Genomic DNA, 21669 nt, shown 5'->3' on the forward strand with positions numbered 1-21669 from the left:
GTTCCTCTACGAGCAATGAAGGATGAATTAGCGTAGCATGTAGCAGATTTTATGTTGCATATCAACGAGAGATGAAGAAAAAATAACAAAATATGGCAGAAAGGCCACCCATTAAGAAATTAGATTGCAACACAAAATGAAGCAAAATGGTTACCATATCAAACCCGCTGCAAATCCAAACCATGCTCCTTCAATCCTAGAACATTTATGCACGAGAAAGAAGAACAAAAATAGTGGACGAGGCGTTTTTTCACCTGGGAGCATATGCTTCCGGTTTTTTAAATGATTTTTTAAACATAGTTTAAAATGTTACAAAATCCTGTATAAAAAAATTGACGCATACATCTTGATATTATATGTGCTCATAAAGTCGTCTCGCGGAAAACCGACATTTTTGTGTCGTGTGTATAAAGACAAATTTTGGTGCTAAAAAAAGCTTTTCACAAGACACAAAATATTAGTTTTCCGCGAAACTTGGCGCGCATATATATAATGTCGATATATACACGCTAAGTTTTTGTTCACATTTTTCTGACATTTTTAAATTTTTTCTCGGTTACCATAAGCATATGCTCCTAAGTTCAAAAGTGGTTTTCCGAAAAGTAGTTAACTTGTTGCATATGTTTTTCGAAATCAAACTATATAATGTATGACCAGATATATAAAAAGAGCCGACATATACAATACCAATTTTTTATATTTGAATCATCGTGAAAGATATTTTTTTGTAAGTGTTTGATATTATGCTGATATTTTTCCTATATGTGCAACATAATTTGAGAAGGAGATAAGTTGATGCCTTGGGTGAGGAAAATGCGAAGAAAATGAAACGAATAAAAGACGTACGACACCTTGTGGTCATTTCCAAAAACAACAGGATTGAAAAAGTTCAGAGGGAAACGAGACTACGAGAGGTATGTATGTAGGAGTGACCAAAACTAGAATCGTGATATTCTGGTTCTATAGGAGGAGAAAAACAGGCCAGGAGTCGCGACTTGGGAATCCAGTACATCTGGAACAAGAAAACGGTGAGTCAAAGGTGTAGGCCGGAAAACAATAACGCTATCACGATTGTTACAAGAACATGATGAGCTGGCTTGTCGTATGGTGCATGCATGATGGTGATCCTGTCGACGTCGGCGTTGGTCTGCGCGCTTCGTGTTCTAGAAGGAGAGGAAGAAAAGTCTTGAGGAATGGCAACTTGGACGTGGACACTGCTGAAAACAAAGAAGCCTTGAAAACCGATAGGACTTGGCCGACGGACGGATTTGTCAGGCGTTTGGTAGGCGTTTGGAGGCAGAATTTGGCATGTTTCCAATTTGTTTGAATTCCTAAGCACCATTCTCGTTATGGGTTTTAAAACACCTTCGAATCTATCTCTGAAGGCCCGTGGAGACTGAATTGTTCGAGGGCAAAACAGCATGAACAAGCAGTACATTTGACTGGCAATGAAAAGATGATTCTAGGCATGCATAAAGTCCACTTAAAAGTCTACTTTTATCAAACGTTACAATTGTTCTTTTCCTTGAGTAAAACGTTAGAAGCGGTTGATGTTGCAGTTGATATTGGAGCCATTAGAGTCGTCTTTGAGATTGACTCTGAACTACTCGCTTTTCAGAACTGACGGCATCGGTCGATGTTCTGGAAATTCAGTTACACTCTTGGTTATCTAGATAAAGCATAAGTGTTTTCCCTTGAGAAAAAAAAAAAAGAAAACACCAATCAGTTCTCTCTGGTAACGCCCACGTCATTGTCTTATCCATTCTTAGTTCTTTTTTCCAAAATCCACCGATCTATTGATAAATATCAATAATAGCACAATTTGTAAAAAACATAAATTACAAAATAGATCAATGGACCACCCCAAATACTGCAAACAATAGCGGCAGCCGGCCGGGCAAAACTTACCATAATAGAGATTGTTGTAGGCAGACACACGTCATGTTAAGACCCAAAAGGACCAGCGCAACAGAGAAACAACTATTGCCAATGACGACAACCGTAGATCGGAAGAAACTGACCTGAAACCACACCAACACACACGAAAACCAAACAGATTCTGGGAGATCCACACGACTCGACACGCCCTCCGCCGGCACTAGACGCAACACCAGAGCGATGATAGAGCGGAGAGTATCTTATTCTGACTTCGAGATGTAGCCGCCACCACACCATCCCTGGAAAGACACTAGGAAACAAGTTGAACAGAATACAATATTGAAACCCTCCGGCCGACGAGAGGCAGTGATCCGCCACACCTCCAAATCCCAAAGGCTAGACACCGTCTACTTTCTCCTAAGATGCTCCTCTGGAAAGTTTGAATGATGCATGTGCACAAAGGTTAAAAACGAAAAAGCTCATGCTTTCTCGAGGCATCGGTGTTATCCTCTTCTTTTCAATGATATTATTTCTTTTGTTTTCTTAGAGAGGGCAATATGATAATATCAAGCTGATCAACATGTACATTTGGACTCTACAACAACACGACATGCAGCATTAGTCAAGATTTCCCTTTGCGGATCAATGTTTTTTACTCTTTTCATACTATCTCGCCACTGCCCATCTGATGGCACGCCCCACAATACATCCCCCTCGCCCGCCATAATACATTTCCCACTATGTTTTAACTCTCCCAATTCGTTACTCGCCCTTACAGTCCCGAGAGCCGGTGCACCATCTCGAGTTCGCTCCCACTTTGCCACGTTATCACGCTCCAACGCGATTGCTATAGAGTTTGAGATGGCATCCACATGGGATTCTACATCGACGGCGTTTGACGTGTCCACAACTTACACCAATAAGCCCGATATCACTTTGAAGGAGCGAGGATAAGACAGTCGAAAACGCCTCAATAGCGAAACCACGACGAAAAACCGCGAGTTTGAGAGGTTGAAATGGGGACGCAACTAAAATATAAAAAGGGAAAAAAATATCTTTGGTGATGTCACATAAGTTTGGCATCTCTTCAGCAAATTCACCATTAAGGGTTACTTTAATTCAAAGGGTTTGCGTAAGAAAAGTTGGAGGGTTTAAATCCTCTGAATTTTTTTTTGTATGATGGTTGTTTGATTTGTATGATTGAATCCCGTAGGATACATATAAACCCCGGAGGATTGAAGTTGGCATAAAATTGTAATCATGTGTTTTTTGTTCCAGTGATTTTCGAATATGTGAATCAAACATATGCCCTATAAATTGGAGGCTCTACAGGTTGAGGTTGATAGGTGGACTCAGACAACAACTCAAGTTTAACAAGTGCAATTTTCTTCCCTTTGGCTATGTCACACAAGATAACTGCTGAAGGTTAAGAGTACTCCAAGGTTAATAAGTGCATTTTATCCTTTGGCTGATATCGCAAAAGCTTGCCGTCTCTCTGGCAAAATTAATCAGCTCTGTCCACTAGTCCACTGGATCGGTGGTACCTGCAGTCATACGTAGATGTTTCGGCTGGCAACGGCCCGCCATTAACTTCTCAGCCGCCTCCTTCTTCCTCCTTGGTCATCACCGTCTCCAACCACCATAAAACCCACACCTGAGCTCCTCCCTAGTTCCTGCCGCGCGCTCGCAATTTCGCATTTACTCTGCTGCTCCGGACCACAGCCCACAGGGCAGCCGAGATGGGCGGCGGATCCAAGGCGAAGGGGCAGCCGCGGGCGATGGCGCCGGTGGGGGAGGTGGACATCGCCGCCGTGCGCTACGAGCCGCGGCCGATGCAGGCGCCGCACCTCACGGGCTTCGCGCTCAGGGCCTTCGTCTGGCTCCTCGAGTCCCGCCTCCTCGGGCCCCTCGTCCTCTCCGCCCTCAAGAAACAGAACAACATGACGCAGGTAGCATCCTCAATTCTGCACCCCTCCCCTCTATTTGTGCACTGTAGCTTGCTTCGGCTACTGAACTTACCGCGATTCCTCTGGACTCGTTGCGCGGGTGCAGATGCTGCAGAACACGGTGATCCCCGAGCGGCCCATGTACTACCCGGAGTTCCCGCCGCAAGGTACGGCGGCGCGCCATATCCTCTGCGTTGCTCCTTTGAATTCGTCAATGGAATATCCTTTTTCTTTTTCTTGAAATCGTCAATGGTTGTTTTGTTCAGCGGGGCAAGCAAGTAGCCAGGGAAATAAAATACTACTACTACTCGAACTTTTATTAAATAAAACAAAAATGCTCCACTCCTCTTTTTTCGTTGAGAAAATGCTCCACTCCTTTTCGTTGGCTCAAGTTGTCGTGCAACTGAAAAAAGCTTGTGCATTTATTTTCTTTTTTTTTTGCCGGCATGGAGCATGTTTGCTGCAAGCGACACCTGCATAATCTGCTCAATTCAGTTACGCAGCTGTTGCAGCCGACATTTTGATGAGCACTCCATGTTTGGGCCTGTGACAATTCTGTTCATCCTGTCCTATTCGGATGAATCATGGTGTACTGTTGTCAATCGCTGCCCCTCCTGATTTTCCAGAGCCGGAGCAAGGAGTCGTGGTCGTGGCCGAAGACAGGGACCCTGTGGAGAGGGTGGAGGAAGCAGTGCAGTGCCTCGCTCCGTACGACCCGTCCGCGCGTTTCACGTCGGTCGACGAGAAAAACCCCTTCCTCTACTGGAAGATCCGGGACTTTGCCTACGCGTACCGGTCCGGGATCACCACACCATCAGCTGTGAGTTAGCCTAGTGGAAGAATGAACAGAGCGTTTTCTTGCTTCGGTGGCCTCTGCATAGTTGCATATGTGGTGTTCAGCCTTGGTCTGTTCTGTAGGTTGCCGAGCATGTCATTGCGGGCGTGGAAGAGTGGAACAACAAGAAGCCTCCGATGCCGATGCTGATCTACTTTAACGCGGATGACCTCAGGAAGCAAGCTGATGCTTCCACAAAGAGATTTGAGCAAGGTTTTACCCCCACCCAACTCTGCTGCTTTGTTTCTTCACATGGAAATGAACTGGCTTCAGGTGGAAACTTCATTTACCTCTATTCCATTTCCTTGATGTGTGTTGCTTCTCGTGCCCAGGAAATCCAATTTCCGTTTTGGACGGGATATTTTTCGCCATTAAGGATGATATTGACTGCTTCCCATATCCGTCAAAAAGTTAGTTCGCTTGACCGAAGTAACCATTTGTTGCTCCGCCCGAGAAGCACATTCCATATTATGGTCTTATTTTTGTGTGCAGGTGGTACTACATTTTTTGACAAAATCCGCGCTGTGGAGAAAGATGCAGTCTGTGTTGCTCGTCTACGGAAATGCGGAGTAATCTTCATCGGGAAAGCAAATATGCACGAGTTCGGCCTTGGGGTAACTGGAAACAATGCAAACTATGGGTACGGTTAATAATTGTGTGGCACCTTGTTCTGCTTGAAATGACTACGTAGATGGATTCCAGGGATGCATGAGTTTTTCTTGGAGTTGTCGAAAGATAAGTCATGTTTTCATAAGCACTTCCGTTGATCCGGTGAAACTGGGTATTACCTGGTTTGACAAACATTTTCCTCTTCTTGGACATGCTGCAAGCGTGAATATCCAACAACACCGCAAACGAAGAAGGGAAATTATAATATTTATCATTGAAAACCATATTACGAAGGGGAAATAGAAACAACGAATTCATAATTTGCGTTCATCCTATATTGTCCATCCACAATATATTTTTCTGATGATCATCACTTTATTTTCATCTCTTTGTAATTATTTTTTGCAGGACAGCAAGAAATCCGCATTCAGTTGATAGATATACTGGTGGTTCTTCATCTGGTCCAGCTGCACTTGTCTCATCAGGGCTATGCTCAGCAGCGATTGGAACAGATGGTGGAGGTTTGTACATATAATGCTGCGGGGTTCGTTAACACTACATTATTTTGAGTACTAGTCTCTAGTTGCTACCTTTTTCTTTTCTACAGGTTCAGTTCGAATTCCATCTTCCCTATGTGGCATTGTTGGTTTGAAGACAACGTATGGGCGGACAGATATGACTGGGTAACTAAGAAAAATTCTACTAAATATTTACTGCTACCCTGTGCTTTGCTCCGGATAAAAATATACATTAAGTCATTGTCATTGTCTCAGTCTGCTGCACATATTGGCCATGCCTCATCTGAGTCCCGCATAGGCCGGTGTCACTCGATTCATGCCTCTGCATTCTTGCTCCTGCTATGACTCATTTTCGTTTAGTCGGTTTATGGGGAAAATCTATTGCGTTTCAGTTAGTTAATTTGTAAATTTTTGGTAAGAGTTTTTTTTAAAAATGGTATATATTGATTAGGTAATAACAGGCTCATTCCAATTGCGCAAGGTCCATACCAACGCACAGGATGGAGCTGTCTCTTCCAAAATACCATCACTCCACACCTCTCTTCCAAACCAAGCTAAAGCATGAGCTGCTTTATTTCCCCTTGAGGCATCTTGTTGATTTTTAAAATTCAGGAGTTGCTCGAGAAACAGCTTAATGTCCTTGCACACTGCAGACAGCTGTGATCTTCCCATCCCTATTAAGTTCAGACACCACTTCCGCACTATCACTTTCAAGGATCATCTGCGTCATGATAAAATTAAAACTTCCACGTATGCGTTCAAAACAGGCAATTAACAGAGCTGTGTTCATCTCTAAGGATCGCTCCCCAGCTCGCATTCCCAGTTTGGTTCACAAAGCTAGCACCAACATTTATTTTACCCATACTGGTTCTGGTTTCTCCCATTTTTTCCTTCTGCTTTGCGACATTGCCGCTTGCCTGTAGGATCTTCATAGCAACAATCGGACCCTTCCCTTTTGTATCCTGATCTGTGAGCCCCACTCGTACCGACTGAAGGTAGTGGACATAACTCTGGAGAAATGTCGAATAAGCCTTACCATTTCCAAATACGCCACAGTGCACCAGATGAAGAGCTGTTTCACTTTCATATCAGCATCCACCTTATCAAGAATCAGGGAGACCCAATCTGTCCCACTTTTCACCAATTCTTGCTTGGCTGGCAGTTACCATACGTTCCTCATTGTATCACGCATCACCAGCTCCTGTTTATAGGATAGAGTAAATTTCGTGAACAGCAAAGAAATGCCTAGCTGCCGAGTGGTAAGGCAGGTGTGCCACAAACTGCAAAAGTTTCAACCAGCCATGTTTGTTATTCTTTTAGAGAGCTAAATAATTGTATTGTCCAGCAATCAAGTAAGCGATGCTGCCGAGTTACTTTTTAGTGTTCTCTTACACTGGATTTGATTAGAAAATCCATTGACGTACACAACTGTGAGTATGCATAATTATATATCTCATTTGCAGGGTACTTTGTGATGCTGGGACTGTTGAAGTTGCTTCACCTCTTACAGCATCAGTGGAGGATTCTATGCTAGTGTAAGTAGTTTGGCTTGTTAGAGGAGATCGTGCAATTTCATAAGTCTGTTAGGTTTAGCTATTTTGTTGATAAACTTGGAAGCTTGTCAACTGTCTTCTAGTGGGTACAACTAAAGACTTGCCCCTTTGTTTGTAAGTTATGTATTTACGACTTACACCCTGCCATATACCATTTCAGGTATTCTGCACTTGCAGGCAGTAGACCTATGGATAAGCTTACTCTGAGACCTGTAAGATATTACCTTTTTTAACATCTCCCATCTGTTAAATACCAGAAACACTAGGTTTTTGCTAAAAGAACTCTGAAATATCTTTCATGTCACTTCTATGGATTGCACTATAGCACTCAGTTTTTTCTTTTGAATAAGAGACAGTATATGTAAGTCGCTACTCTTTACTGAATTGTAGAAAACGTGAATGGGATCACTTTCCTCAAATAATATCTAAAATTTTGAACTTCACAGCACAATAATCATAATGCCGCAACACTCATATGGTAACATTCTCCAGTATTCCCTAGGATGGATCACAACTTATGATTTAAAGCTGATGTTACTGCATATCATCAGGCTCACAGCTTCTACATCTCCTTCCCTTTTTCTCTCTACAGTTGCCGCTGTGTGTTCCTAACTTGGTGTCCTCTGACAACAGCAATATCCTACAATCAGTAAAAGTGGGAAAATATACAGAGGTACAGTTTTTTTTACATGAAATAGTGTATTTGTCAATATTTGCAATTTCTTATATAAAATTGGTTTTTGTAGTGGTTTCATGATGTTTCTGATAGTGAGATCTCAAATACATGCGATGATGCACTTAACCTCCTGTGCAGCACCTTCGGATGCCAGGTATACCCATTGCTATTTCAACATATCGTATACGATTTGTATTCTACCATTTAGTTATCACACTCTTTCGTAGGTATGTTAGCTATCTAGGTCTTGTACCTTCGAATGTGCAATCTCTTCTTTAGATGAGAGCATTTGCACATTAGTTATATTTTCAATGTGTACAACGAATGCAAGGACACGGATGTCGCCTAGAGGGGGCGCGTTGGGGGGGGGGGGGGGGGTGGTGAATAGACGGTTTAAAATTTTACGATTATGGCTGAACAACTGCGGAATAAAAGTAGCGTTTAATTTGTCAAGCACAAAACCTATATAACTAGTGTTCACCTATGTGCACCAACAACTTATACTAAGCAATACAAGAAAATATGTGATAGCAAGATATATAACTTCAAGCACGAAGACTATCACAAAGTAAAGTGCATAAGTAAATAGCTCGGGTATAGGAATAACCAAGGTGACGCGGAGACGACGATGTATCCTGAAGTTCACACTCTTGCGAGTGCTAGTCTCCGTTGGAGAGGTGTGGAGGACAAAGTACTCCAAACGCCACGAAGGCCTCACCTTATGCTCCTCGACCCTTCCCGCCAAAGGGGAAGACCTCGATCCACTATGGAACCTTAGGGTGGTCACCAAACCCGCATAAAGCTTTGGGCTATCTTCACAACTTAATTGGAGGCTCCCAATAAATCTTCACAAATGCCTTTCCCTTGAAGAATCTCCACAACTTAATTGGAGTTCACAAGAACACCACAAAGACCACTAAGCCGTCTATGGTCCAATGACCCAAGAGGAACAAGCTCCGGGAACAAGCTCCCCCACGTATCACCGCGGAGAAGTCAAACTGATGTACCAAATGCAATGGCAAGAACACCACAAAGATGCCCTAATCCTTCACTCTCAAATTCCAACAAAGCTACTAAAGCTATTGGGAGAATAAAAGAGGAAGAACATAAGAAGAACACAAAGTTCCCCAAGATCTAGATCCCAAAGATTCACTCACAAAGAGATGATTTTGTTTGGTCAAAGAGTGGATCTAGATCTCCTCTATATTTCTCTCAAAAGGATGCTCAAATCATTGGAGAGGCAGAGAGATTGCAAGCTCACCAAAAGTCAACAATGGAGGGAGCCAAGAGAGGAAGAAGAAGAAGCAGTAACGCCAAAAGAGAGAGAGGAGGCTTAAAAACGGGGGGCTGCCTGTTTTCTGCCCGTTGGGCAAGATAGATGCTAGGCCGCACCAAAACCAGCAGCAGCGAGTGAGAGCGCGAGCTGCCAGCGAGGCAAGCGGCATGGGCGAGCAAGCTAGCTAGGCGCGGGGTCGAGGCCTGGTGAGCTGGGCATGCAAGGCTGAGGCAGCCAGGAGCGATAGTGCTGCGCGCGCAGGAGTGGGGTGGCCGGTACCACCGGCCAGGGCCGGCCGGTACCACCGGGCTTGGTACCGGTTTCGGTACCGGTCACCACACGCAGGCTACTAGGAGCAGGGCGCCAAGAGCGGTAGCGCGGGCTGTGGTGCCGGCCCAGCTAGGGCGGTACTGCCGGCCAACCCAAACTCCTCTCTTTTTCTATTAAAACCAAATATGGGCAAACTTAGAAAATCCATAACTAGAGTTTGGAAAGTCCAAACGACACGAAACAAATTTGTTGAAAATATGGAAACTAGTGGGGAATGATTTTCTATTCATTTTAGAGGTGCAACCCCTCAATACGAGAAACCGAGAAAATCACCAAACTCGAAAACACAACAGTGATCTATGCGAAATCCGTTTTCGATGAACTAGAACTTATCATGGAAATAACCACAAGCTCTAAAACACCACATGGATAAGATCCAAATAACAACCAAGAAAGATGATGCAAGGATGCAAAGGTTTGACCGCGCTCCGAACGATACGATCGAGTTACTCACTCGAGAGCCCTTGATAGTACGATGTCTAGCCTATAAACCGGTCTCCCAACTAAACCATGAGACCGATAAGAAAGAAACCCTATCAAGAGCAAACCTTAGCCTTGCGCATTCCACTTGAGCTCGATGATGACGATATTGACCGCAACAAGATGGAACACCGTTCTTGGTTGTGTTTGCTTGATGAAGTCTTGCGGATTGCTCCCCCATACTCCACTATGGGAGAGCTTCTTCTTTGGTGCATCTTCACATATCCATGAACACCATAAGAATGGCAAACTTCAAGCATATGATCTTTTCAAGTTGATTCATCTTGAATTTGCATTTGCATTTCTTCTTATTGCAACCTTGAAGCCAACACATGATTCATTGCCTATGGACAACTCCTACAAATATAACTCAATGCAAACATTAGTCCACAGGGATTGTCATTAATTACCAAAACCACACATGAGGCTCTATGCACTTCCATAGTTCTGTTGATGGTTATGTTGAAACAATTGTCAAGTGTTAATTAGAAAAAATTCTTGCGATTGTTAACAACTCTTGAAAGTTGTAACTGATTATTGCTCTGCATCATTTGGCCTCTAGGTATCCAACAGGCCGTAGAAGTTAAGCTTACTTATTCCATCTGCTAAATTGTTATGATGAAATGCCTTTTCTGAGGATGTGGTACCTACTACAATTTGCATATTTATTCTTTCTTGCTATCTCAGCTGATTAGTGTTGTTTAACATTTTTCAAGATAGAAGAGATAATATTACCAGAGCTTGAGGAGATGCGTACTGCCCATGTTGTCTCTATTGGCTCAGAAGCACTGTGCGACCTGAATGCTCATTACCAAGAAGGGTACCTCTTTCACAAATATCAGATTCATAATGTTGCTCTCAGCTTGAGTTGTTGGAATTTTTCCTTTCAAAATTAGATAGAACTTGAAATTTCTAGTCCCTAAGAGGCTGCAAATATTTTGTTAGCCACTCCTTACTATTCTGTACTATCAATCTCATCATACTACTATCTTCCAGGAGACGGACAGAACTGACATTAGATACTCGAACAAGTTTGGCACTTTTTGGGTCATTCACTTCAACAGATTATGTTGCTTCTCAATGTATCAGGTGAACATAAGTATAAATGCATCTGAGCATTTATGTTTTCGTGACAACACTCATTCATGAGTATGAAGTATGTTTTTTTTTTGTCCACCAGTCTTATTTAGTTCTGGGAAGTTGTTTCAGAACCACTCACCGTGATTGTATATTAGAAAGAGAAATTAAAATTTAGACTGTAAGATTGATTTCAGGATAACACATAGAAATGGCCAATCGAGCTAACAAAAATAGAAATATGTCTATTCTTATGATCCTACAGGTTTCCACGAGCCTTTACACAGTGCATTTTAGTCAGACATAATTCGACAATATCAATTATAGCTAGTAATAACCCTGGGTATTACTGAAGATACCAATTCAATTCAAATTCCATGTAATTTTAGCTGGGAGTTCTTCATTAAGCATTGTTTGAAAAAAAATAGGAGATTAGAGACAAGTAAAAAGAATGGACCTGCATATCTATCTAATGACAGGTGGCGGGGCATACTTATTGAGTTTAATTATTTTGACATTCTTACTAAGTAACAATAGTTCAATAACTACTAGAAGTTGTGCAGCTTCGATTTTATCCTTATCTGCTATCAGATAGTGCTCCTACCTGAAATATCTTCTTTTCTACTCCAGAGTCCAGAGATGCCATTTAGAAAAGACCATTTCAGCCTCCTAGTTTGTTGCATACTGAATTACTGAAATTTCCTAGATGCTCTTTTTTTGGGTCGAGTTGTATGGTGAGGTGTTGGTCCAGTCTTGGACTTGTACATAAACCTTCTTTTCTGTCATGCATCGAAACACAATGCCTTTTGTTTTTTCACGATTTTTTCCTAGATGTGCTGACTACTGCACAAATTGTCGAAATTGTGTTACACATGGCACATACTTGTTGTAGGAAAAAATGCAATTTAGTCTGGGATCTAAACTGTAAACTGTAAAGTATATATTGCATCCTCCCATGCAGATGTTCTGCCAATTGTGTGCTTATAGTATCTTTGGTTTATATAGGAGAAGGATAATGTACTATCACATGGAGGCTTTCAAAAAGGTTGATGTCATAGCAACCCCGACGACCGGGTAAGAGATTTTGAAGTTTATTACAATTGATCCATAGATCTAATATGGTTTTACTAGTTTCTGCTTTGGGACCTGTGTCCTTGTACAGTCTGGTCGATATATATAAAAAATTTACACCTGTAAAAAAAGGTGTATATGCATGGTTCCTCCTCCTCCGCACTTGAATTTGTCTAGTCAACGAGGCTATTCTGTTTTCTAGCTTCTAGTAGACTGTTGGTAGTTCTAGGCGATCCCTATTATCTAACACTTTGAGGATATATAGAGCTACACAAGCATACGACTCAATTGCGAGATAATATCTGTGAATTACCGAATTGACGTGTAGTATTTTACATTTGGGATTACAGACAGAGTAACTTATATAACTCTGATCTATGCTCCCTAGAACGCTGCACCTAATTTTACCTGGTCCCACCACTTTCGAGAAATTATACTTTTTCCTTTTATCATATGTATAATAACAGCTAAGGAGGATTTGCTGTTTTTTCCCAGCATGACTGCGCCAAAAATACCAGCAAGTGCTCTGAAGGTAGGAGAGTCAGATTATGTCGTATCAGGTAGATTTTCTTCACTGTATTGTGTATCTCCTTTAGCTCTTCAACATATGGATTTACAGCTTATCTCAAGTTCAATTACTGAACTTTGAACCGTGTTAACATCCTGGATAAAAATTGTAGAAATCTTGATGTGAATTGTATTGAGAAAGCATTTAATAATAATGATAAGGAAACAATGACAGATCTATAGGTGAAGTTTGTTTCGAACACTTTCACGCCTTCATGGAGAAGACCCAAAAAAGCTAAGGTGGAGCTATCACTAGCTATTTAGAAGCTTGTTGGAGTCTTAACATACAGGAGACATTTCATCCTATTTGGAGTCTAGTAGCAGAAATTACCGATTAAATGTGGAAATACATCGGTCACGTTCTTGATTTATACCGCAATAGCAGCTTGCTAGGCAAACTCTATGTGCCTATTTTAATATTAATTACAATTGCTGCGACAGCATTTCTGTTTCTGATTCTGTCTTTTCATTGCAGCTAACCTGATGCGATTCATTTTAGCCCCGAACCTTCTTGGTTTGCCTGCCATTACTGTTCCGGTAAGTGGCGACATGACGCATGACTGATTATTTATTGTACCTTCTAGTTCACATTATGTATGAACTGGTAAAATTTTGAGTTATGATGTATAAATATTAAAAATGGACAGTTGTATTTTTTCCAGCATACTACATTTTTGAAAGGTTTAAATATGATCATGGAAAAACATTCAAGATTCTGGCATATTATAATCTCAAACATGCAGGAAAATTATTATCCACTGATATGTTGCTAATTCTGTCTTGTGCTCAGGTTGGCCATGACAAGCAGGGCCTTCCAATCGGCTTGCAACTGATAGGCCGTCCATGGGGTGAGGCTAGCTTATTGAGGGTGGCTTCAGCAGTAGAGGTACTGTTCACATTCATCATATGGGCTCTGTAATTGTGGATTTCCAGCTGAGAATGTGCTCATATTCATTAAGAGTCGGTGTGCCTTTTAAAAACTGTTCGGTGAATGTTGTGGGCCTGGGTGAATCTCTGTATATTCACCAATGTTGCTCTGTTAGGTTCAGGTATTGTGAAAACTTCAGCAACACGTATATTGTCCAGGGGCAGTTATTTATATCACGATGTAAAATATAATTAACCTGCAGATTACTCCAGTCATTTTTAAGGGGACAAGATTGTGAGGCAAATAAAAATGTTAGAGAAACAAATTGTAATTTACGGAACGTGGTAAGTTTAGGCTGCCCACTGAATCTGAAAAATAATATCACAATTATGAGTCATTTTAGTTAAACATTATATTGTCCAGGGGCAACTATTTATATCGTGACAAAATATACTTAACCCTGAGATTACTTTGACTCATTTTAAGGGAAAAAATATATGCCGAGGTAAATAAAAGGTTACAAACAATCGTAATTTATGCCGAGGGGCAACTATTTTAGTTAAACATTATATTGTCCAGGGGCAACTATTTATATCGTGACAAAATATACTTAACCCTGATATTACTTTGACTCATTTTAAGGGAAAAAATATATGCCGAGGTAAATAAAAGGTTACAAACAATCGTAATTTATTGAACATGGTAAGTTTAGGCTGCCCAGCGATCCATGTGCTAGAATCTTAGTTTACTCGTTCCTTGCTTGCTTTTCTCTCTCCTTGTTTTGGCTTCCTTATGTTTTTGTTGGGTTTCATATCTAGTCTATTCCAACTTGCTTGGGAAAAAGGCTTTGATGTTGCTATTGTTATGCTTAAGTTTGGGCTGCCCAATGAATCTGGAAAAAATATCACTATGAATGCTTTGAAGCTTGAGAACTTTTGTAGAATTTGTTTTTCTGCTTCTATGATCCTTGAAAGCTAACCACGTGATGTTATTTTCCCCTGCTTTCAGGAGCTCTGCCTGAAGAAAAGGAATCGGCCTTCCACATTTTACGACATCCTAAAGGCCTGAAACAGTCTAGTGCAAGTACATATGTAATTCTGCATTGAAACATTGAAACTGTCATTCGAGAACATTTTTTACACACATTTCCTTTGCTGTAGTATTAATATGTTAGAGGTTTGTCATATGTGAGGACTCAGGATAGACACACCAAACCCTCCTCCTGGTTTAGAGTAAAACATCTTTAGGCGATATAATAAGTTAAGCGAAATAGCACTCCTCTGTCTCATGAAACTTGTCTTAAATTTGTCTAAATTTGAATGTATCTACATACCAGATAGTGTCTAGACTCATCCAAATTTTGACAACTTTAAGGTAATTTTCGTGAGACCTATATAAAACAACATGTGCCACTTGAAATATGTTTCAGTTGCATTTTCAATCGCCCCAGGGTCATCTTACCTTAAAATTTCGAATACATCGTTTACTAAGAAACTGATGAACGTTTACACGGTGTCGCTCCTTTTTTTGTTGTTGCTAGCAGTCAGTTCAAAAGCAAGCATGCGCAATGCCGTAGCTCATGTAAGATGACCCTGGGGCGGTGGATGAGTTATTCTTCCATTCATATAGTACAAAATTTAGTTGTTTTTTTTTATGCATTGGAGGAGCATGCGTACCTGCTTCATAAAAGATCTGGCACGGGAAGCTACCCAGATGGCCAGATGATTCATACAATACTGTCAAATTCGCTGGTCAAATGGTGCTGGACTTTTTTTTTTGTTTCTTCCTCTCAAAAGAACGTTGAGATGTTTGCTGCTGACTAGGAACTTTGAGATCAACGGGTAAAGAACGTTGAGCTTTGACTATGCATTGGAGGCAAATTCAATGCACAAGAACGAAGAAGTCAATATTGGAAGAAGCTGAACTTTTGTAGGTCGCCAAGAGGAACTTCAACCTAGATGATTGCCTTCCGGTTCAGCATCAAAGATCCATATATTCCTCAGGAGAACATAAGGAACGAATTAACTGAATTTGCACTTCCACTTCAATAATACTCCAACATGCCTAGAGCTCCCCTGTCTCAATCTACAAAACCGCAGGGTGGTACTCGTTTTTTTAAATAATACTCAACAAAACAGTGTGGATGTAATCCGAGTTCAAAGTCCCCACAAGCTACATGTTCAGTTCAATGGTGCATTTACGTCCCTTCTGTTTTCATGGTAAAACCATCAACAAGAGCCATATTTCTCTCCTTCTGGACAAAAATGTCGGGAACTTTCCACTCCGTTTTTATCCTCACTGTGTAATATAATAATTAAAGAAGCTAGCACTAGCTCCTAAGCATAGATAAAGGACGTTCACTAGATTCACCGGTCCCTGATTGTATAGTATCTGTTGCCAGTACACTAGGCCTCATACCAACAAACTCAAAGCTATTCTAGTTGGAGTAATAATCATGGGCACTAACGAAACGCAGCCTGGTTGGTGCTCTGAACCTGTACCTGGGATTGGAAAGGGTTGTTCGGAAACAGCGCGTGTTGCTTCGCGCAGGACAGATAGCATCGATTTGTTTTCTTCAGAGTATACCGTTTTTGGATGCCGGTGGTGACTGCACTCGAATTCGGACCGGCGCGGCGTGCGAGCGTCAGAGAGAAAAGTAGCCAGGGAAGGTGGCGGCTGCGGCTGCGGCTGCCGGCCGCTAGCGGTTCTCGTCGTCAACGAGCCGTCGCGGAAACTTCTCTTCGACCTGGTCACCTGGACAGTAGTGTTTCATTTTCTTCATTATCACTTTATCAGGACCGACGGATCCCTAGAACGACTGATGACTCCCACAACTTGTCAGGCAGCATTTCGCTCCATAAGGATCAAGATAAGATGATTACTTAATCTTCAGGAGGTCTTAGTTTAATTTGTAGCGAGTGGTTGCGTTGCTTCGCGAGCTGTCGTCAGCCATAGCTGGTATGTTGTCCCTGTTTCATGGAAAGTTAGCCGTGCAATTAACAAAACTATCTTTCCTAAAGGTATGACGTCCTCTGATTAGTGATTGATTAGAGTAGGCATTCGATAGAGTCACATACGACAGACAACCCGGTGGCCACAATACCATCACTCAGCACAAAAAAAACTAGGTATATAAGTACAACTATTCTAGGAGCACGCAACACTAATATGAAATCTATTCGAACATATAAAAGGTTTTGCTAATTCGCAAAAAAAAAAAAAAGATTTTGCCAATGCAACAATATATTTTTATGGTTTTCTGCATCGATTGATGAAGAGGCTATAGCTTATATTTTTATGGTTTTATGGGGTCATATTTTTACTTTTGAGTTAAAGCTTTTCTTCTTGCATTGCCATAGCGGAACTGCTGCCTCATGCATGTCAGATCGAGTCCAACCGGTATGCACACCTAGCAAGCACGATCTACATTCCCATGAATATCATTCCTGGTCTGGCACTATGAAAGCTAGAGACATTTTTCTTTACATTTTGTGAGAAAAACTATAGTAATGGTGGAAGGACAAGGTTGTAGGAAGATTTTTGGCCTTTACCTCAAAAGCTTGCTAGTACAGTATTATAGGAGGGCATTAAGGTTAGTGACGCCACTCCCACGACACAAGAACTGTCCTATTATTATTCAGCCGCCCTACGTTAGCCCCCCACACTCCCAAAACGGACAAACTTTCCCGCTAAATCGAGTCCCAGGCAAATGGGGCAACTTGCCATTGTTTAGAGCTGTAGTTGCACCCTCCGTCGTAACATGGTGATTAGTACTGTATCTGTGAGAGAGTCAATACAGAATTTCTTCGTCAAACCCCGACGCTGGATCAGCTGTATATTAACCGACCTGGTTTGCTAGCCTGGTTCTCAAACCTCAACGCTCGACTCTGAAAGCAAGCACCAACTGACACCACCATTTCCACCCCGGCCGGCACACACAGAAACATGGATCATCGGCATCACAACCACGACGGCGCCGCCATGTACTACACCGGCTGCACGAGCGCCGCTAATCCCTCCTCCTCATCTTCGGACTCATTTCCATCCGAGATGAGCAGCGGTGCCATGTACTACGCCGGCGGCTACACGAGCGCCGCTAACTATACCTCCTGCTCCTCCTCGGACTCGTTTCCATCCGACCTGAGCAGCGGCGAGACCATCTACGCCCCTGAGCCGGAGAGGAGGCAGCTGAAGTCACCGGCGGCGTCTTTCATTGGCGTGCGGACGCGGCCGTGGGGCAGGTTCGCGGCGGAGATCCGGGACTCAACGCGGGGCGGCAAGCGGGTGTGGCTCGGCACGTTCAGCACTGCAGAGGCCGCGGCCATGGCGTACGACCAGGCCGCGCTATCGTCCCGGGGCGCGGCCACGGCGCTTAACTTCCCAGTAGAGCTCGTCCAGGAGTCGCTCGACGCCCTCGCGCTGGGCACCACCGCCACCACGCCCACGGGCACGGGCGGCTCGCCTGTTCTAGCGCTCAAGCGGCGGCACTGCAAGAGGAGAAGGCGCAACAAGGCCGAGCTAGCGAACGACGCGGCGGCGGCGCGCAGGAAGAAGAAGGGCGGCGGCGAAATGGCCGTCGAGCAGCGGTTCGTCGTGGAGCTGGAGGACCTGGGCGCCGACTACCTGGAGGAGCTCCTCAGGATCACCGACGACGACACGCTTCAGCTCGAAGTACCAGCAGATGCGTTTGTGCAGTACGATGAATTGTTACATTGCCAATCGATGGTCTAGCTGAGTTTGTGCAGTATATGATCCAGAGTTCTGTGTTTGAGTTCGAGTTGAATCAATGTGCCGTGCCGCTGAGATCGTCTCTAGGTGTTCACGTTGTCCCGCACGTAGCCTATCTCCGAACCTTCTCTTCGACCCGGACGTCAGTGTCTTTTTTACCCGGCAGGAGGTCTGGCCATAGGTTCAGTGACCGAGTGTGGTTGATATCCATGAGAAATTAGTCGCGCAATTAACAAAATTAACTGAATTTGCTACAGGCATGTAACGCCCTCGGTCCGGTTAGTGATTGAGAGGAATCCTTAAAGAGTGAAAGGCGAATCGATCGAGCCACATACGACGAAACAAACCGGTGGCGTGAAAGCGTCGATTAGTGATTTAACAGAGAAAAAACACTTTTTTTTTCTCCGAAAGGAACAGAACTCAGCCTTTGCATTACTCTAAAAAAAAAACTCAGCCTTTGCATCGATGCATGCACACTGCCAAGAAAAATAAAGGGTGTGTCTATGTCTCGGTTAACCGATTTTTTAAAAAGGCTCACTCACCTCAGAAAAGGCAACTGCAGTTTAAATAAAAGTGCAACTCGGTTCAGTTGCATATTTCTAGTAGAAAAGTGCAATTGCATTTGTTTAACAGAAAGTGCAACTCAAGCATTTTTTTGTAAGTGACTTACACTTAAGAAAATCTCAGTTAACTGAAACATAACAAAACTGAAAACAAATATACTAGTGCTCAAAATATAAATTATCGCAGCACGCGGTGCAAACTAGCAAGTTATCCTAGGTAATTTCTCTAGCAAAACTTATACTATCATTGTTCAGCGCGAAGAGTTGATACTAAACCCGAGGTCAACTGGTCAACGAGGATGAGATTGTTTCTTTTTCAGTGATACCATCGCTTCTTCGATATGTGGCACCTGCATGATGTACCTAGGGTAGTGGCCCTGGATCTCGAGGATATCAGGTCAGATTGACTGGTGGCGACATTGTTTAGTGTAACTTTATTGGGTTTTTTTGTTATGCCAAGGTTTCTAACACATCCATTTCAAAATGCGCAACTGATGCACAATATCTTCTTGTCTAATGCTGTGTTTGGATGCAGAGAATTGAGCTTGGAATTGAATTAGCCTCAAGATTCCAATTCCAAGATGGAAATGAATTAGCTTCCAATTTGAATTCTACCGTTTGGGTGTGCTTGGAATTTGATGTTAGAATCAATGGGTGTTCTCCAATTCCAAATGCTGTTTGGATGTACAATCTGTGGAATCCGTGGAATTTGATGATTTGTTGAGTTTGAACAATATAAATTTAGTACATGTACACAAATAACATACATATGTAATATATTTATAACTATTATTTTCCGCAATTAATGAAACATTAAAATAATCAAAATAAAGCAGAAAGTAGAATACGCATGGCACAAAGTAGTTTTCAAGTACCGAAAATATTACAACATGGATAATAATTGTGTCTCTAACAGGTAGCTTATGTCTCTTACACATCACAAACAGTTCATCAACAAGAAAGTAGATAGTAGGCTTTAAGAACAAGCACAGTTCATAACAAACATCAAGGTAGGGTCAACAGCCATGGCTTCTTTAATTCATCGGGGAGCGCCGTCAGTGCTTCGAATAAGCGCTCATTAACGATCAACTTCCCATAAGCTCGCAGCATGTCACAATTCTCCATTTGTAGCTTCTTTAGTGCATCTAGGATTTCAGTTGGAGGAGTCACCTTTGGCATAGGACGAAGGTAGCGGCATCTGCTAACTAGAGCTAGTGAGCTTCCAGAATGCAAATCCATTGTTTTATAATTTTGTTGTTCCGGCCTGGAGACTATATGATGTTATTCAATAAATAAAGTGCCGGCATTATCTGAAGAAATATAAAGCAACTACTCCAAAGCATCTGGACATTTCTGCAATTAAGAATAAGTACAAGAAATAAATACAAATGCAATACTGCATCCAGGAATTAAGAAGCTCCCATCACGACAATCCCCAAAAAAGAGCCATAAACCTAGTCTGCTCTCTGCTGGTGCGGTTTTCCTGTTCACATAATCCCTTTCCGAAGCTGCAGAGTATATCCTTCTGTCAAATGAGTAGAAAATATTCATAGCCAGTGAAACTGAACCGAAGAACACAGCGGAGAATTCCGAGATGAACATGGTTAGGACCACCCTCCGACGGCCACCGTTTAGACTACAACCGCCGTCGGCGCCCACCGGTCGCCGGCTCTCTTCCATGGCGATTTCTAGGGTTAGGACCGGGAGAGGAGAGGGGCGGCCAGGGGGTAGGGCTAAGGCGCGCGCCGGAGCGGCCATGGGATAGGGCGAGGAGAGGGAGGCGCGTCCAGGGAGAAGAGGAGGGGGCGTACCTGGGCGCCGCCGCCGCCGACCGACGCGTTCGTCTGGCCAGGGAGAAGAGGAGGGAGGCGCGTCTGGAGTCGCTCGCCTCGCCAGGAGCCTCGGGACGAAGGGGTACGCGGGGGAGAGTTCGCTCGCGGGGACAGTTTCCACACGATTCCGAGGTCCAACCCTCGGAAAGTCTCGCGCGTGGTTTGCACGGAGCGAAGCGGTACCTCGGAATTTCACCGCATTTCCAGACTCTAATTCTCAGGCCACTCCAAACGGCGGAAATTGACCTCTAATTCCAGATTCTTTGATTCCAAGGCCAATTCTTTACATCCAAACACAGCATAAATGAAAAGGTATCACTGATTTCTCAAAATAGAAAAGAGGGATTGAACAAATGCCAGGGATTAACCAAAGATATGAAATGGTCTTCCACATCCTTGGTACTACATGGACTATTCTTCCCAACTCAAATTTGATGAGGTTATTTCCCTTAGACCTCGTTTTGTACAGGTGCTTTGACCGATTTGTGCACGTCTATTGCCAGCCCAACCTGACCCTCGGAAACACGACATGGACTGTTTTGTAGCCAGGGACCACCGACGCAGAAACAAGCCTCCGCTTGCCGCCGCCACAAGTGGATTAGAGAGGACTTAAGTGGATCGGGTGTTTTCACCCAATCCTGTGGGGTTTATACCCAATATTCCCATTTTACCGAATGTGCAAAACAAGGCCTTAGTTTATGAGGGTATTGAAGTGGAACTTCTTTGCTGTAAATGCTACATGTCGTGCCATGGTCTCAAACAGGGATTAGTAGATTTTTTGTGTGTTAATTTGAGGTTGTAAGAAAAGCAGAATGGAGACTGGACTCGGCCAATCATTTTCATTCCGTCCTGTAGGAAGCAG

At 42.9% G+C, this 21669-nt stretch overlaps 2 protein-coding genes across 2 annotated transcripts; both read left to right on the plus strand.

The window, feature by feature from the left end:
• The first annotated feature begins 3462 nt into the window (after window positions 1–3462).
• LOC124673816 (fatty acid amide hydrolase-like) lies at window positions 3463–15087 on the plus strand. Its single transcript, XM_047209856.1, has 19 exons — window positions 3463–3827; window positions 3931–3991; window positions 4451–4644; window positions 4743–4872; window positions 4992–5069; window positions 5152–5299; window positions 5677–5789; window positions 5876–5951; window positions 7250–7321; window positions 7500–7551; window positions 7932–8012; window positions 8086–8169; window positions 10818–10921; window positions 11098–11190; window positions 12184–12252; window positions 12745–12809; window positions 13292–13353; window positions 13607–13702; window positions 14693–15087. Exons 1-19 carry the CDS (start codon window positions 3618–3620, stop codon window positions 14750–14752), a joined length of 1848 nt encoding a protein of 615 aa, XP_047065812.1. The 5' UTR covers window positions 3463–3617; the 3' UTR covers window positions 14753–15087.
• A 2542-nt stretch (window positions 15088–17629) lies between these two features.
• LOC124673076 (ethylene-response factor C3-like) lies at window positions 17630–18415 on the plus strand. Its single transcript, XM_047209206.1, has one exon. It carries the CDS (start codon window positions 17630–17632, stop codon window positions 18413–18415), a length of 786 nt encoding a protein of 261 aa, XP_047065162.1.
• The last annotated feature ends 3254 nt before the right edge of the window (window positions 18416–21669 follow it).

This window comes from Lolium rigidum, chromosome 7 (genome assembly GCF_022539505.1).
Source record: "Lolium rigidum isolate FL_2022 chromosome 7, APGP_CSIRO_Lrig_0.1, whole genome shotgun sequence".
In the NCBI taxonomy this organism is placed as follows: Eukaryota; Viridiplantae; Streptophyta; class Magnoliopsida; order Poales; family Poaceae; genus Lolium; species Lolium rigidum.